This window comes from Scomber japonicus, chromosome 9, assembly GCF_027409825.1.
Source record: "Scomber japonicus isolate fScoJap1 chromosome 9, fScoJap1.pri, whole genome shotgun sequence".
Classification (NCBI taxonomy): domain Eukaryota; kingdom Metazoa; phylum Chordata; class Actinopteri; order Scombriformes; family Scombridae; genus Scomber; species Scomber japonicus.
Window position 1 is genome coordinate 1,991,253 of NC_070586.1, and position 16,842 is coordinate 2,008,094.

General features: G+C 40.6%; 1 protein-coding gene across 1 annotated transcript in view; it reads left to right on the forward strand.

Moving 5' to 3' along the window:
• Positions 1-16,842, forward strand: part of LOC128364345 (NLR family CARD domain-containing protein 3-like) — a 203,815-nt gene that overhangs the window by 170,827 nt on the left and 16,146 nt on the right. Inside the window, exon 8 of the mRNA XM_053324883.1 lies at positions 9,772-9,945. Coding sequence (XP_053180858.1) covers positions 9,772-9,945 — 174 coding nt within the window. The remainder of the gene's footprint in view (positions 1-9,771; positions 9,946-16,842) is intronic.

The window sequence follows — 16,842 nt, forward strand, 5'->3', positions numbered from 1 at the left end:
GGTAACCCAGGGTGATATTTACTAAGGATTTACTAACAAGTCAAACTGTGTCTGTCCTTATTTACTAAAGGACTGCAGCAGCAGGTACAATGTTTGGTCTCATGTAATACAGACTGTGTCTTACCATGTTCCTGTTCAAAGACACTAAATATGGGAGGAGGTCATGTAAATGTATAGAAACAGCCTGCTGCAGCTGATTTATCACTGCAGACTGACCACTGCAGCAGAGGAAACTGAGTCTGATGTTTAACGTCACACTCACACAGAGGGAGAGAGACTATAGCAGAAACAGAGAGAGAGAAACACTCATGAAAAGATGCATTATGAAGATATTTAGCAGAGCTCTCTGTTCAGCAGCACAACACAAAGATCAGCAGTCTGTTATTTTTCACTAGTGGACTTTTCTGTTTGGCTCAGTTTCCTCCTGCTTATTGTTCCTGACTTTTAATGGATCAGAGTAGCTTAAAGGAGCCTGTGGAGTTTTCTAACAGACTAAAGTCATGTTCACATTGACTTACTTACCAAAACACATTGTGTGTCTCCTTGTGGTCTAACTAATGTGTTGAATCCACTTCCCTCCTCATCAAACATCTATTTTAAATCCTGCATTGTTTACATGTTTACTAGCTTACAGTCTTCTTCTTCTTCTCTGTCTTTGCTGGCACATTCTTGTGAGCTGGTTGGCCTCCACTAATGTCATGTGACATAAATAATGTGTTCATGTCCACAGAGAGAGGAAGAGGAGGGCTGTTTCTGTGGAGGAGCAGCTGTCCTGCTGTTCTTTGTGTCAGGACGTCCTGAAGGATCCAGTCTCTACCAGCTGTAGATACTGGTTCTGCAGACAGTGCATCACCTCATACTGGGACCAGTCTGCTTCATCAGGAGATTCCTCCTGTCCCCAGTGTGGAAAAAGATCCAGAACCAGAGCTGGACTGCAGACAGACAGTCAGACCAGCACTGTACAAAGTAAGACTGAAGATCTGTCTGCTGATGTCATCATCTCTGAAAACAGGAATCTACCTCCTCTATCCTACTGAACATTAACAGTCACACTGATTTCTGTTTCATACTTCCTTTTTTCTTCTCTTTCAGCAGAAAGTGGTCTGCAGGAGGTTTTAGATGAACATCAGATCAGTCTGAGCAGCACATGTGAATGTGTGACTCAAGGAACTGATGAAGCAGGAACTAAAACCTTCCTCATCAGCATCTTCACTGAGGTCCACATCACAGAGGGACAGAGTGAAGAGGTTAATACCCAACATGAGGTGAGGCAGCTTGAAACAGCTTCCAAGAAGAAGACCCTCCATGACGCTCCAATCAAGTGTCAGGACATCTTTAAAGTCTTACCTGACCAACAGGAAACTGAAGAGGTTAATACCCAACATGAGGTGAGGCAGCTTGAAACAGCTTCCAAGATGAAGACCCTCCATGACACTCCAACCAAGGATCAGGACATCTGTGAAGTCTTACACAGAGTCAGAGTGGTTCTGATGAACGGCGTCGCTGGCGTTGGAAAAACCTTCTCAGTGCTGAAGTTCACTCTGGACTGGGCACAGCGCTCCAACAACCAAGATATCAGTCTGCTGATTCTGTTCTCGTTCAGGTCGCTGAACTTGATCAAAGATGAGCAGTACAGTCTGCTCATGCTGATCCGTGTTTTCTATCCAACATTACAGAAGCTCACAGCAGAGAAGCTCGCTGGCTGTAAAGTTCTGTTCATCTTTGACGGCCTGGATGAAAGCAGACTTTCACTGGATTTCAACAACCGTGAGGTCGTGTCTGATGTCACACAGAAGTCATCAGTCAGCGCGCTGCTGACAAGCCTCATCAAGGGGAAGCTGCTTCCCTCGGCTCTCGTCTGGATAACTTCCCGACCTGCGGCAGCCAATCAGATCCCTCCTTCATGTGTGGACAGGGTAACAGAAGTACGAGGCTTCACTGACCCCCAGAAGGAGGAGTACTTCAGGAGGAGATTCAGTGATGAAGAGCAGTCCAGCAAAATCATCTCACACATCAAGACATCCAGGAGCCTCCACATCATGTGTCACATCCCAGTCTTCTGCTGGATCACTGCTACAGTTCTGGACCACATGTTGACTACAGACCAGAGAGGAGAGCTGCCCAAGACCCTGACTGACATGTACTCACACTTCCTGCTGGTTCAGACAAAGAGGAAGAAGAACAAGTATGATGAGGGACATGAGACGAGTCCACAGGAGATGACGGAGGCTGACAGGAACCTTCTTCTGAAGCTGGGGAGGCTGGCGTTTGAACAACTGGAGAAAGGAAACATCATGTTCTACCAAGAAGACCTGGAGCAGTGTGGTCTTGATGTCACAGAGGCCTCGGTGTTATCAGGAGTTTGTACAGAGATCTTCAAAAGAGAGAGTGTGATCTTCCAGAAACCAGTCTACAGCTTTGTTCATCTGAGCGTTCAGGAGTTTCTGGCTGCAGTCTACATGTACCACTGTTACACCAGAAGGAAGACAGAGGTACTGAAGGACTTCCTGGGAAGAGACAGTTACTCATCTCTGGATGACTTCCTGAAGAGAGCCATGGAGAAATCTCTCAGAAGTGAAAATGGCCACCTAGACCTGTTTGTCCGCTTCCTTCATGGCCTCTCTCTGGAGTCCAACCAGAGTCTCTTAGGAGGCCTGCTGGGTCAGACAGACAACAGTCCAGAAACCATCCAGGCAGTCATCTACAACCTGCAGAATATGAACAGTGGTGATATCTCTCCTGACAGAAGCATCAACATCTTCCACTGTCTGATGGAGATGAAGGACCGCTCAGTACATCAGGAGATCCAAGAGTTCCTGAAGTCAGAGAACAGATCAGAGAAGGAACTCTCTGAGATCCACTGCTCAGCTCTGGCCTACATGCTGCAGATGTCAGAGGAGCCTCTGGATGAGTTGGACCTGCAGAAGTACAACACATCCGAGGAGGGACGCCGGAGACTGATCCCAGCTGTGAGGAACTGCAGAAAGGCTGTGTAAGTCCAGATGTGATTAACATTATAAATCAGTGTAGATTAGTAGTTTAGTTCTTCAAATATAAATAATATAAATGTTTTATTATAGTTAAAATAGTGCTCTACTTGTTTATATCCGAAATAACATGTCAGTTATATTTAGTCTCAGATGTTGTTGAGCTGTTTAAATGTTGTGAGTTTAAATAATGTTGATGTTTATAGCTGTTAAGTTAATGAACAGTTATTCTATTTATTTCTAGTCATTATTGGATTTGACAGTGTTTTCTTCTCTTTCTCTTCCTTTGTGTGTTGGAGGATTCATTCAAACCTGGTGAAACACATGAAGGACTTTAGAGGTTATGGTTGAGGTTTTATTACAGCAGCATTTTATCACAACATATATCAGTATTTTACAGTTATCAGTGAAAGCAGTAAAGTTATTATTACATGATATATAATCAGACATACAGGTAATACCTGATTTTACTCAGCAGGCTTTAAAATAAGATCTGAATCATCTTTGATTATTAGTTTCATTAGTGTTTGTGAACAGTCAGTAAATGTAGCTGCTTATGGATGTGAACCTGACAGCAGCAGGTAGCAAAGAGAGATGATCTTTCTCAACTGGAACTGTTCACTGAGCTGAACTGAGTCTAAATATCCTGCAGTCACATTAAACATAGTGGACAGTAAAAGTGGTTTTCTAATCAAGATGTCCTCATGTTAACTTAGTGGAGACAGACATGGGATCAGATCACACACACACACACATACACACACACACTGTGCACATTATGGACGCCTCAATGTAACTCCATGTTCTCTCCTTCATCTGCAAGATTAAAGCTAAACAAAGATTAAAGTGTGCAGAGGGGTATTGCACGAAACCATGATAAGGGATTAAGCCGGGATATGTTAGTTATCCTGGCTGAATTTGGCCTCAAGTCGGTTGCATGAAAGCAGGTTAAATTTATCCCGGCCCAGTTACTATGGTGATTTATTCTCTGCAGCTAGCCTGCTCCAGACCAGGCTAACAACCAGGCTAAGATTATTCTCAGGGATTCATCTGGCAGTTCTGTCAATCATGTGACAAATTAATGTGTTTTACAGCATTTCCATGGTCTTTCTAAATATGTTGCATCATTTTAATTATCCTGCATTAAAATATTACAGATAGACTATATTGTCGTTTCATTAAAGTCTGTTGACTGTTTAATTGCAACAGTCATTTTATAGTCATTCATGTGGTATCATTATTGTGTATAATGTACAGTAGATTTACTTTGTACTATTTACTAGCCGATACTCACAATGTTACTTGGCTGCTTCTGAGGCTGAGCAGCATCTGGGTCCTGTTACACATGTTATTTTCTATTAGCACCAAATCACTGACTTCATATCCATTATGGGCTAAATGAGCAAGACATGATACCTCAAGCCTGGAGTCCAGCAACACTGTCTCCTCATCTGCAGAAGTGCATCCAGCAGCTGCAGATGTACCTTCCCCCTGCCCTACACCTAATTATAATAATAGTTTGCACTTAATTATATTTCCTGAGTAGCATGCACTTTTACTTGTCACATTTAAATCAAAGTGTTTAATTTAATTTAAATCAAAACTGTTGATTAGTGGGCTTGGACAGTAACTTTTTAAGTATATTTTTGGGCTTTTTGCCTTTGATGTACAGGTTAGTAGAGAGAGACAGGAAAACTGGAGACAGAGAGGGGGAATGACATGCAGGATAGGAGTGCTTGGTGCGGGATTTGAACCGGGGTCCCCTGCAGCGAGAACTGTAGCTTCAACACATGGGGCGTACCCACCAAGCTATACTTAACACATTAATTGTATATTAATTGGACTACTTACGCATTGAGCCGGTCCGCGATTATCTGCCAGGCTTTCTCCCTTTCCTTGATTACAGTGCTTTGTGCTTGTGTTGCCTTTTTTCTTATAATTTCTTTAACCTCATCATGAAACTCCATCAGGAGCTGTTTTTCAGCGGTCGTGAAGAATGACGTGCGACACCTTTCCATTTTCCAATCTGTGATTCTGTGATCGATGCCATGGGTCTATTTGAGAATGCTGTAAACACGCACTTATCCCAACTATCTACACCTGGCTTGACATAGCCGCGCCTTTTCATCCTGGCTCAGCAAACGTGCAACCGAATAAGCCAAGATGCGCCGGTCAGACTAGATCAAGCTGCGCTTGCTCAGTTATCCTGGATTTCTTTATTCTACTTTTGTGCAATACCCCTCTGGTCTGAGAGAGAGTGATGAGAATGATTGTTTCATTCAAGCACAGTGAGACAGCATCAGCTGAACTGGGAGTGTTCTGGTAGCTTACTGGTTAAGATGCTTCCAGTATAACTGCAGCTTCCACTGATCTCTCTCCTCTTGTTTCCTGTTTATCTCTCAACTGTTGTTTTATATAAAAGGAATAAAATGAATCAAACTCACAATGATGATAATAATAATAATAATAATAAGAGTCATCAGGCTGAAGCATCAGCTGGGCTTTGGGCTGGATCACCTTATCAAAGCTGGCCTGCTCAGTGTCTCCCTCTCTCTTCCACCAGCAACATCTCTTTTCTTTCTTTGCTTCATGTGTTTGTTATTGTCTAGCACACATTTCCCCTCATCCATGCACTTCCCTACTCTACTGATTCTACACATTACACATGGAGTTTACATTTAGTTTGTTAATAACTTACTTTAATACATTATTTTAGTTTTTGACATTCAAACATGTGTTCTCCTTGTTAGTCTGAACCTTGAGCCACTTCATGATAACATGTTGTAATATTTGTGTCATTACAGACTTACTGCCGTTAGTCTCTCAGACACTCACTGTGAAGTTGTGACCTCAGCTGTGAAGTCCAACCCTCATCTGACAGAGCTGCACCTGAGACTCAACAAACTGTCTGATTCATCAGAGAAGCTTCTGTCTGCTGTACAGGAGAGTCCAAACTGTAAACTGAAGACTCTGCTGTGAGTTCACTGACTGTAACTTTGGTAGATTGTTTTCTTTTTATTTAATTCACATCCTTCACTGTTTGGTTCATAATTTTCAGGATTATCTTGAATAATAATAATAATCTAAGAGATGAAACTAAATAATGAGCATGACAGGTTTCTTTATTGCACACTAAGAATAATAAACATGTCAATCATAAGCCGATATAATAAAACCAGAGCTCCATTAGCAGCAGCGATGCTAACGGGCATGATGAGTTGAACAGCTACCAATGTGAACTTGTCCAGTCTGCCCTGTTGCATGATGGGCCATAGCCAGCAATGCTAGAGATCAGGACTAACTTGTACTTATTAAACTAGGCAGTAACATACAATGATGATTGAAGTCAGAGATGATTGGAAGCTCCAAGGAGCTCAGCAGTGAGCAGAGATTAGAGAGCAGCTAAAGAATGGTGAGACTAAACATGAAGCACCAACCACCAGTTATATGCAGAGCTTACCATAGCTGTTAGCTTTACACACCTTTCATCTGTCATTTATTGAAGAGCCATCAGGATGCTGTAGATGACCAACAGTCTAGATGTTGAAGAGGAGCTGATAATGACCTCACATGTCTGCTGAGTACATGACATCATTAATAAATAACCTGAGTGTGAAGATCAACGTGCTCCTTCATTTGATATATCTGTAGACCCTGTTAAAGGATGAATAAAACAGGTCAATGAATTCATCTTCAGAAGAAAAGGGGCTTCTAAAATCATATAGTAAATATGATAGAATAACTACACAGTCAGCCTGTAGATCACATCACCTGTCATCTACATCATGTTGTCATAGTCATAATGACATCATAAAATAACGTAATCAGTGAAATGACAGCAGAATACATGCAGCTCAACATTTGACTTTTACTCTGAAATGCTGCTGGTGTTGTAGCCAGCGATGGTGAAGCTGCTGATGCATCAACTTCAACTTATTTATATCACTTTAAACACAATATCATTGGTCCAGAGTCCTTCACACATAAGACCACTAAATAAATACAAATAAAAACACAATAAAAGAATCTGAATGATGCTGCGAGAGCCAACAATGTGATGCTTCTATAAATAAAACAGAAACGCTGTCAGGTTTACAGAAACATAACTGCTGCTGAACACAGTGAGCTGAATGATGATCTGATGCTACATGTCACACTGAGGAAGATGAAGTCCTTACTGATGAAGATGAAGTCCTTACTGATGAAGGTGAAGTCCTTAATTATGAAGGTGAAGTCCTGACCGAGGAAGGTGAAGTCCTGACCGAGGAAGGTGAAGTCCTGACCGAGGAAGGTGAAGTCCTGACCGAGGAAGGTGAAGTCCTGACCGAGGAAGGTGAAGTCCTGACCGAGGAAGGTGAAGTCCTTACTGATGAAGATGTTCTGAATGAATGAAAGGAAACTAAAGTGAAAGACGAAGCATGAAAATAAGTGTTTCCTGTCCAGAATCATCAGTATCAGAGGAGCATGGTCAGCTCTGTACAAATGTTGGAAATCAAATCAAACTCTAACAGTGAAGTTTACTATTTAGCCTAGCAGCTACGTACATGCAGCGCTAGCTAGGAAGCTTACTGCTGAATCACTGGAACCCAAATACAAAGTTAAATGCTGCATAGAAACAACCTTCAAAGTGACTTTATGAAAAGCTCTTGTGATAGATGTTACCTGTGAGCAAAGAAAGATGCTTACTTACTTACTGGAAATCTTTAGAGTGGCCATGTTTCATGAACATTGCTTGATGAAGAAACAAAACAGAGCGAGGAAGCATCTTCTCTCAGAGAAGATCTTTGGCTGGACACAGACTGCTGCTCACTGAACCAGGCACCTGAATCAACGTTAATTAGGACAGCTGATCTCATCTGTGTGTGACTTGACTTTTGAACAAAGGCTAGGTAAAACTATTGCTGCTTGAAGAGAGGAAGTTAAAGTGATGCAGACAGCAACGCAGCTACAATATCTAGATAGAAATCCAAGTACTAGGCTACTAATATTTACACACACACGTCCCTACAGCAGCAGAGAGCAGTCACGCTGACTGAACACTGCTTCAATGAACAGGCTACAATTGATAAACATGCAGTGAGTACAACAGCAGACTGAGCTGACAAAGCCTGATACTTGACATTTCTCCCAAGAGTCAACTACTTGAATCTGAATCATCCTGATATGCAGCAGCTCTGAAAGCACTGAGCAGAGAGGGAGAAACATTTAAAAAGACAGCTGCAATATGATAGGCTGACAAAGAAGGTGTGTCAGCGTGCTATTGGTTAGATGTGAGCAGGTGATGTGAACAGCTGACGTCTTAATTGATGCCCCAGAAATGACAGAAAGGAAATGATGAGCTGTGAGAAAGATCAGAATGACTGAGGGATGAGAAATCAAACTATAGATGTGAGCTTGTAAAAAAGATGCTCTTCCTGTCTGAACTTTCTCTGAGCTTCATTTTTACATTTAAGGAATAAAATGCATCAGAAAAAATACATTTAATAAAAAGATGATGTGAAGAACAAATGTTCATCAAAATAATCAGCATCAAACTGTTTGATCATCAAATGCATGAAGTAAATATAAAGTTTCCTCTTTCATGATAACATATGTTGGAATATTTGTGTCATTACAGACTTTGGGAGTGTGGACTCTCAGAGACTGACTGTGAAGTTTTGGCCTCAGCTCTGAAGTCCAACCCCTCCCATCTGACACATCTGAACCTGAACTACAACAAACTGTCTGATTCATCAGTGAAGCGTCTGTCTGCTGGACTGGAGAGTCCAAACTGTAGACTGAAGGCTCTGCTGTGAGTTCACAATACTTTCATTCTGTACCCCTCAAAACGGCCCATGGCTGTATTATTTAAAAAAAAATATAGCTTTTAATAAATATTCTACATATTCAACCTTTAACATAGGTCCAGAAGAGGACAGCAACCCCCCCCCCCCCCCCTTCCCCCAAATATATCCAAAGTTTAGTGTGTAGTTATAAAGATGAGTGATTGTTAAAGGAAGTGTAGAAAATGTTCACTGTTAGTTGTTAAATGAATGTTTCTAATTGTTGGTAAAGAGTCACATCTGTAAACAGAAGATCCTCTCAACTAATATCTGTGTGAAACTGATCAAGTTTACTTGATGAAGGAGAAATATTTCTTTATTATATTCTTTAATGTGTTTTAATCAATAATGTCTGATCATTGATATTGATCCTTCACAACACACACACACACACACACACACACACAAACTGTAACACACACACACGCACTGTAACACACACATACATACACACACGCAAAGACACACATACACACACACATACATACACACACGCAAAGACACACATACACACACACATACATACACACACGCACAGACACACACAGACACATCCTTCAGAACACACACACACACACACACACACACACACACAGACATACACACACACACACACACAGACACACACACACACACACTGTAACACACACACACTGTAACACACACACACACTGTAATACACACACACACACACACACACACTGTAACACACACACACACACACAGTAACACACACACACACACACACACACACACACACACACACATACACACACACATATACACTCATACACACACACAGTAACACACACACATGCATAGTAACACACACACACACACACACACACATTTTCTAAACTTTTACATTTAAATCTTCTTCAGCTCTGAACAGATTATGAAACATTTCATCATTTCAAACATGAACTTTGTTTCTAAACTGACTTCATTTATTCTTTACTCAGATTGTGGAACTGCAGTTTGTCAAAGATCAGCTGTGATTATCTGGCCTCAGCTCTGAAGGACAACCCCTCCCATCTGAGAGAACTGGATCTGGGCTCCAACAACCTGAAGGATTCAGACGTGAAGCAGCTGATTGATCTTCAGCAGAGTCCAGACTGCAGACTGGAGACTCTGAGGTCAGTAGAGAGTTGGAGTCAGTCTGTGCTGGTTTCAGCAGTTTAGTATTAAACACAGTCAGTATCAAAGCAAAGATCCAGTATTTCCTGGTGAAGCTCCAACCTTCTCAGTGCTGCTTTCCTCAGTGAAGCTGTGAGAGGAGAATGGTGACAGGCTTCAGGATTGGACAGAAAGACAGAGAGAGAGAGAACAGTCAGCCAATCAGATGAGCCAGAAGCTTGTTGTGATCATGTGTTTGAGTTGATGTGAAGACGACTGTTGTTGTTGTGTTGATGTCTGCAGGAAATAAAGCTGGATTACAGCTGACAGCCTTACAAGATGTATAGAGACAGTGATCCTCATCATCAAATCTGATCTCAAAGTGTTTGTTCTCTCATTTCAACACTAAACTATTGATCAGTTCATCTTTGTCAGAGCTCTAAGATCAGTCTGACTGCAGCCTGCAAATCACTGGCTCTGATTTCACACAAGCATCATTACGTTTAGTAACCATGTGGTCTTTATACAGACCAGAACCTCTGCTGAAGTCCAGGAATCACAGCAGCTGTTTAGCTGAGAGCTCTGACTGATTGTCATGTGATGCTTTAACAGCAGGAAACATCTTCAAATCCCACAGAGACTCTGTAGCTTTAAACTTTGATAAGAGTTGACATGTATCAGCAGTAAATCCATCAGTAAACTGATGAGTGAATGTCTCTGTTTCTGCAGTAATGATGTGTTCATGACTCTCAGCACTTTATTTCCTCTGTGTACTTGAGTGAAATCTGCAGAGGAAACACACTTGATAGTAAAAGTGTGTGCAGGTGTGTGAGCTTGGAGCTCAGTGTGTTCACTCCAACACGTTAACATGAGAGCTGAAAGGAAGCAAGCTACGCTGCACAGCTGTTCCACTTCTGGTCTGAACAGGACTGAGGTCCCTGCTGCTCTTTATACTGGATGTGCTGCATCACTGACTGACAGCTGATCAAGTGAGTCTCACTAAACACTCATTTATCTCCTCTGTTCTTTCTTCTTCTCTCATCAGCTGGGATTATTGATCTCTGTCAGAGTGAGAGTGAACATCCAGGAGTGTTGAGAGAGGATCAGCTGGATCCTGATGATCCATCTGGAGTCTGGATCTGGATTTTGTCATCTTCACTTAAGTCTCTTAACTGACTCCAAACTGAACAGTTATCTCTGGATTTAGCTGAAGATAAAAACAGGTGTTATAAGTCAGACTGTGAGCCTGGGCTCATATTTATCAAGCGTCTCAGAATCACACTGAGAGTTAATGAGGACTAAAACTAATGAATGAAGCAGAAGAGAATTGACTGTGACTTTCAGCAGGAGAAGGATTACTGCTGGGAGAGAGTGAGACGTGGCTGTTTTACCACAGTCAGAGCAGCAGAGTAGAAATAATGATGACAGTTTTCTCACAGTCTCAGCTGGAAATATGAAACAGTGGTCATTTGGTATATTATGTGTATAGACAGGTAACCAGGCAGGTAACTTACCAAGGTTATGACACTAAACTATGTGTGTAAATATTAAAGGTATCCAGCTTTTATATGCAGAAATATGATTTTAAAATGAACAGTTTATATCTCATAATGATATTTAACAAGTTATTTACATAAGTAAACACTGCCCAGCCAATCAGGTGTCTTTAACAATAACTATATAACTTAAACTTGTAGGTGAGATCATGTGATCCAGCCCTATCCAATCACATCCTTTCCATCTAGTTTTCTACATTAGTGCAGCATCTTGCATGTATTGTACAACAGTGCACACAGCGATAATGATGCAAACGGACACAACTTGATTAAAAACATGAAATGTATTTTCTCCACTGTCCAACTCATCTCCAGCTGAACCTCCTGTTGACTTATGTGTCCTTACAGCTCTTTGAAATCTATCTGTGCCATCAGCAGTTTAAACACATCAATCATTCAATAAATAAAGCCTCCATTAGTTTTTCTCTAACTTCACACTGAGTGGAGGGAAATGAATTAGTGCTGATTATCAGCACAGATAAATATGGAGCCTGGTCTTTGCTGTCAGGGCTCTGGATCAACCTGTTTGATAAGTCTTTATCTTCCTTTAAATCACTTCTTCTAACTAATTGTATCCACTGATCTACCACTTATTTAGTTTTATATGCTGTTCATATTACATTTTAATCTTCTTTGTGTTTTACTGGTTTATTTTCTTGCTGTATTTTTGTTAGTTTAGTTTTTAGTCCAATTTAAGTCTTTCATATTTCAATATTCTAAACAATATAACTTTTGATAAAATCCATCACATTGAAATTCAGTATATTTGTGGTTGTTGGTGTGAGAGCTACAAATGGTCACAATTATCACGCTGGAAATGTTATTTAATGTGTTTTAGTGAATAAAGCCAGATGAACATATATTCTTGTTATTATGGGTTTAATCGTTATGTTGTAGAGTGTAGTTCTTCTGTTCCGCCAGCAGGGGGAGGAACCACCAAAACAAGCTAGTTCGTCTCCTCAGACAGAGAACAGCCTGCTGAATGAACACTAACGTCTCCTGTCTCTGCTTTTCTTCTATAAAACAGGTTAGTCATGTGTGTCAACGTGTCACAACTTATCACTAAAGACATTTTAAATCTCTCTGATGTGTTTCAGACCGAGTTTAAGCTAGAAAACTGTTAGAAACGTTTTGAATTGAAATGGAGCTTCGTAGAGTTTAGCTAGCTCCCGTGATTAAACAGTTAGTAGCTGCTCATTCAGATTAATGAACTATGTTAATGTGATTTAATATTCTTCATAATGTAAATGACCAAATGTGTTTCTATAATGTGTTCTTGTGTTATGAAGTGTGTGCATGTGATTGCAGGTCAGGACCAGCAGAGGGCTCCAGTGTTATTGGTATCAGGCTCCCCCCTTTCCTTCCTTCTTCCTCCTTTCCTTCCTTCCTTCCTTCCTCCCTCATTCAGGACCAGCAGAGGGCTCCAGTGGTATTGGTATGAGGGAATGATGAAGAGCAGCATGCAGAGTATGTAGAGCTCAGCTATGAGAGACAGAACCTGTCCATGTTATCATGTGTCTCTGATAGTTTCAGCAATAAACACAACTCTACTGAAGGTAAAGTCTCTGCCTCTCATCATTGATATCACACAATATCACACTTTATATTTAGTAAAGTCTTTTATTTGTGCAGTTAAACACAAAATAAGATTAATATAGTGTTAAAGTTACTGGTAAAGTATATTTTGGAAGCTGGTTACAAACAATGTGTTTTAGTTCATAAAGACTTTACAGTAATATTTGGTAAGTGAACTATTACTGGTAGATGTAACAGCAGAGCTTTGATTGTTGCTGAAATATTGGATCATTTGAACATTTATTGAAATGAAAGCATGTGAGAAGTTTAGAGGGAAGAATCAGTATTTGGTGGAGCTGTTAACAACTCATAGACATCTGAACTGTGAGCCGACTACACACTGCTGACTGGTTTCATCTTTAACAATGTGTTGGATTTTAAAAGCTTGTTATATTAAAGTACTAGTACCTCTAACTGTACTACAGTAAAGTTCAAGTACCTCTAACTGTACTACAGTAAAGTACAAGTACCTCTAACTGCAGTACAGTAAAGTACAAGTACCTCTAACTGTACTACAGTAAAGTACAAGTACCTCTAACTGTACTACAGTAAAGTACAAGTACCTCAAACTATACTGCAGTAAAATACAAGTACCTCAAACTGTATTATAATAAGGTACTAGTACCTCAAACTGTACTACAGTAAAGTACTAGTACCTCTAACTGTACTGCAGTAAAGTACTAGTACCTCTAACTATACTACAGTAAAGTACTAGTACCTCAAACTGTACTACAGTAAAGTACTAGTACCTCTAACTGTACTACAGTAAAGTACAAGTACCTCTAACTGTACTACAGAAAAGTACTAGTACCTCTAACTGTACTACAGTAAAGTACAAGTACCTCTAACTGTACTACAGTAAAATACAAGTACCTCAAACTGTACTACAGTAAAGTGCAAGTACCTCAAACTATACTGCAGTAAAGTACAAGTATCTCAAACTGTACTACAATAAAGTACAAGTACCTCAAACTGTATTATAATAAAGTACTAGTACCTCTAACTATACTACAGTAAAGTACTAGTACCTCTAACTGTACTACAGTATAGTATTAGTACCTCTAACTGTACTACAGTAAAGTACAAGTACCTCTAACTGTGTTACAGTAAAGTACTAGTACCTCTAACTGTACTACAGTAAAGTACAAGTACCTCTAACTGTACTACAGTAAAGTACTAGTACCTCTAACTGTAGTACAGTAAAGTACTAGTACCTCAAACTGTACTACAGTAAAGTACTAGTACCTCTAACTGTACTACAGTATAGTACTAGTACCTCTAACTGTAGTACAGTAAAGTACTAGTACCTCTAACTGTACTACAGTAAAGTACTAGTACCTCTAACTGTAGTACAGTAAAGTACTAGTACCTCTAACTGTACTACAGTAAAGTACTAGTACCTCTAACTGTAGTACAGTAAAGTACTCGTACCTCTAACTGTACTACAGTAAAGTACAAGTACCTCAACCTGTACTACAGTAATGTACTAGTACTTCTAACTGTACTACAGTAAAGTACTAGTACCTCTAACTGTAGTACAATAAAGTACTAGTACCTCTAACTGTAGTACAGTAAAGTACTAGTACCTCAAACTGTACTACAGTAAAGTACTAGTACCTCTAACTGTACTACAGTATAGTACTAGTACCTCTAACTGTAGTACAGTAAAGTACTAGTACCTCTAACTGTACTACAGTAAAGTACTAGTACCTCTAACTGTAGTACAGTAAAGTACTAGTACCTCTAACTGTACTACAGTAAAGTACTAGTACCTCTAACTGTAGTACAGTAAAGTACTCGTACCTCTAACTGTACTACAGTAAAGTACAAGTACCTCAACCTGTACTACAGTAATGTACTAGTACTTCTAACTGTACTACAGTAAAGTACTAGTACCTCTAACTGTAGTACAGTAAAGTACTAGTACCTCTAACTGTAGTACAGTAAAGTACTAGTACCTCTAACAGTACTACAGTAAAGTACTAGTACCTCTAACTGTAGTACAGTAAAGTACTAGTACCTCTAACTGTACTACAGTAAAGTATTAGTACTTCTAACTGTACTACAGTAAAGTACAAGTACCTCTAACTGTACTACAGTAAAGTACTATTACAGTTTGGATAATCTTTGGTTTTTATTCATCATTAATTATCATCACTCAGGTGTCTCGTGTTATTTGGACTGAAACTTTAAACAGTAAAATGTTTCTACTGATCTATAAAAACATATTTATCTCTTTTACTCGTCACTTTATTGTAAACTCAGGACTTTTGTCCATGTCGGGATCCTGTAGGAATGATGACTCTTTATTTTCCAGTGATCTGATTGGTCGGTGGTCTAGAGCAGGTTGACTGTTCAGCATCAGTTGCCGTGGTGATTTATCCGGTTTAACAGTGACTCCAGTAAACCTGAGTTAATCCCAAACAGAGCCGGTTAATTTAATCCAGACTGCTGAAGACTCCCAGAGTTTACGTCTGGTTCTTCATCACAGCGCTGTAAACACATCAGGAACGACACTTTACTCTTCTTCATGTGTAGAAAACAACGCAGTAACATAAAGTGTAGTATAAAGTACACAGTGACAATACTCCCATAGGATATTACATCACAAGAGAACAGGAGCTGTGTCTGAAATCACTCCGTATTTACTACACAGTGCTCTACATTTACCTTCCACCATTTTATGTGAGTGTTGAATGACTGTGTAAAAATCTCCACTAAACACTCATCACCTGCTTTATTAGGTACACCTGTTCAACTGCTCCTTAACTCAAATATCTAACCAGCCAATCACACGGCAGCAACTCAGCTCATTTATTCATGTAGACGTGGTGAAGACGAGCTGCTGAAGTTCAAACTGAGCATCAGAACGAAGAAGAACGTTGGTTTAAGAGACTGTGAACGTGATCTAGAACCATCTCAGGGTTTACAGAGGACGCTCCCAAAAAGAGGAAAATGCCTTGTTGATGCCAGAGGTCAGAGGTCAGAGGTCAGACTGGTTGGAGATGATAGAAAAGAAACAGTCCCTCAAATAACTCCTCATTACAACCGAGGTCTGCAGAAGACCGTCTCTGAAAGCTCAACATGTGGAAGCTTGAAGCAGACGGGATCCAGCAGCAGGAGACCAGACCAGGTTCCTCTCAGCTCAGAACAGGAAACTGAAGATCACCAAAACTGGACGATAGAAGACTGGAAGAACATTGGCGGGTCTGATGAGTCTCTGCTGCCACATTCAGACGGTCGGGTCAAAACATGAAGCATGGATCCATCCTGCCTGGTATCAGCGGGTCAGGCTGCTGCTGGGGGGGTCATGGTGTGTGTGGGGGGGTTCCTGGCACATTTTGGACCCTTTAGTACCACCTGAGCATCATTTAAAGACCACAGCCCACCTGAGTGCTGCTGCTGACCATGTCCGTCCCTTTAAGACCACAGTGGACCATCTTCTAACGCTCCATGTCCCAAAGCTCAGACCCTCTCAGACCGGTTTCTGGAACATGACGATGAGTTCACTGGACTCAAAGATCTCAGTCTAACAGAGCAGCTTTGGGATGAGGTGGAACAGGAGATTGTCATCATGGCTCTGCAGCAGCTGTGTGATGTCATCATGTTAATATGAACCAAAATGTGTGAGGAATGTTTCAGCACCTTGTTGAATCTCTGCCACCAACAATGAAAGGGGGTCCAACCCGGTACCAGCAAGGTGAACCGTATAAAGTGTCTGGTGAGTATTTTGTCCTCAAATATTCCACCATGGAACCAAAAAAGTAGAGTCCACATTTTAAAGAC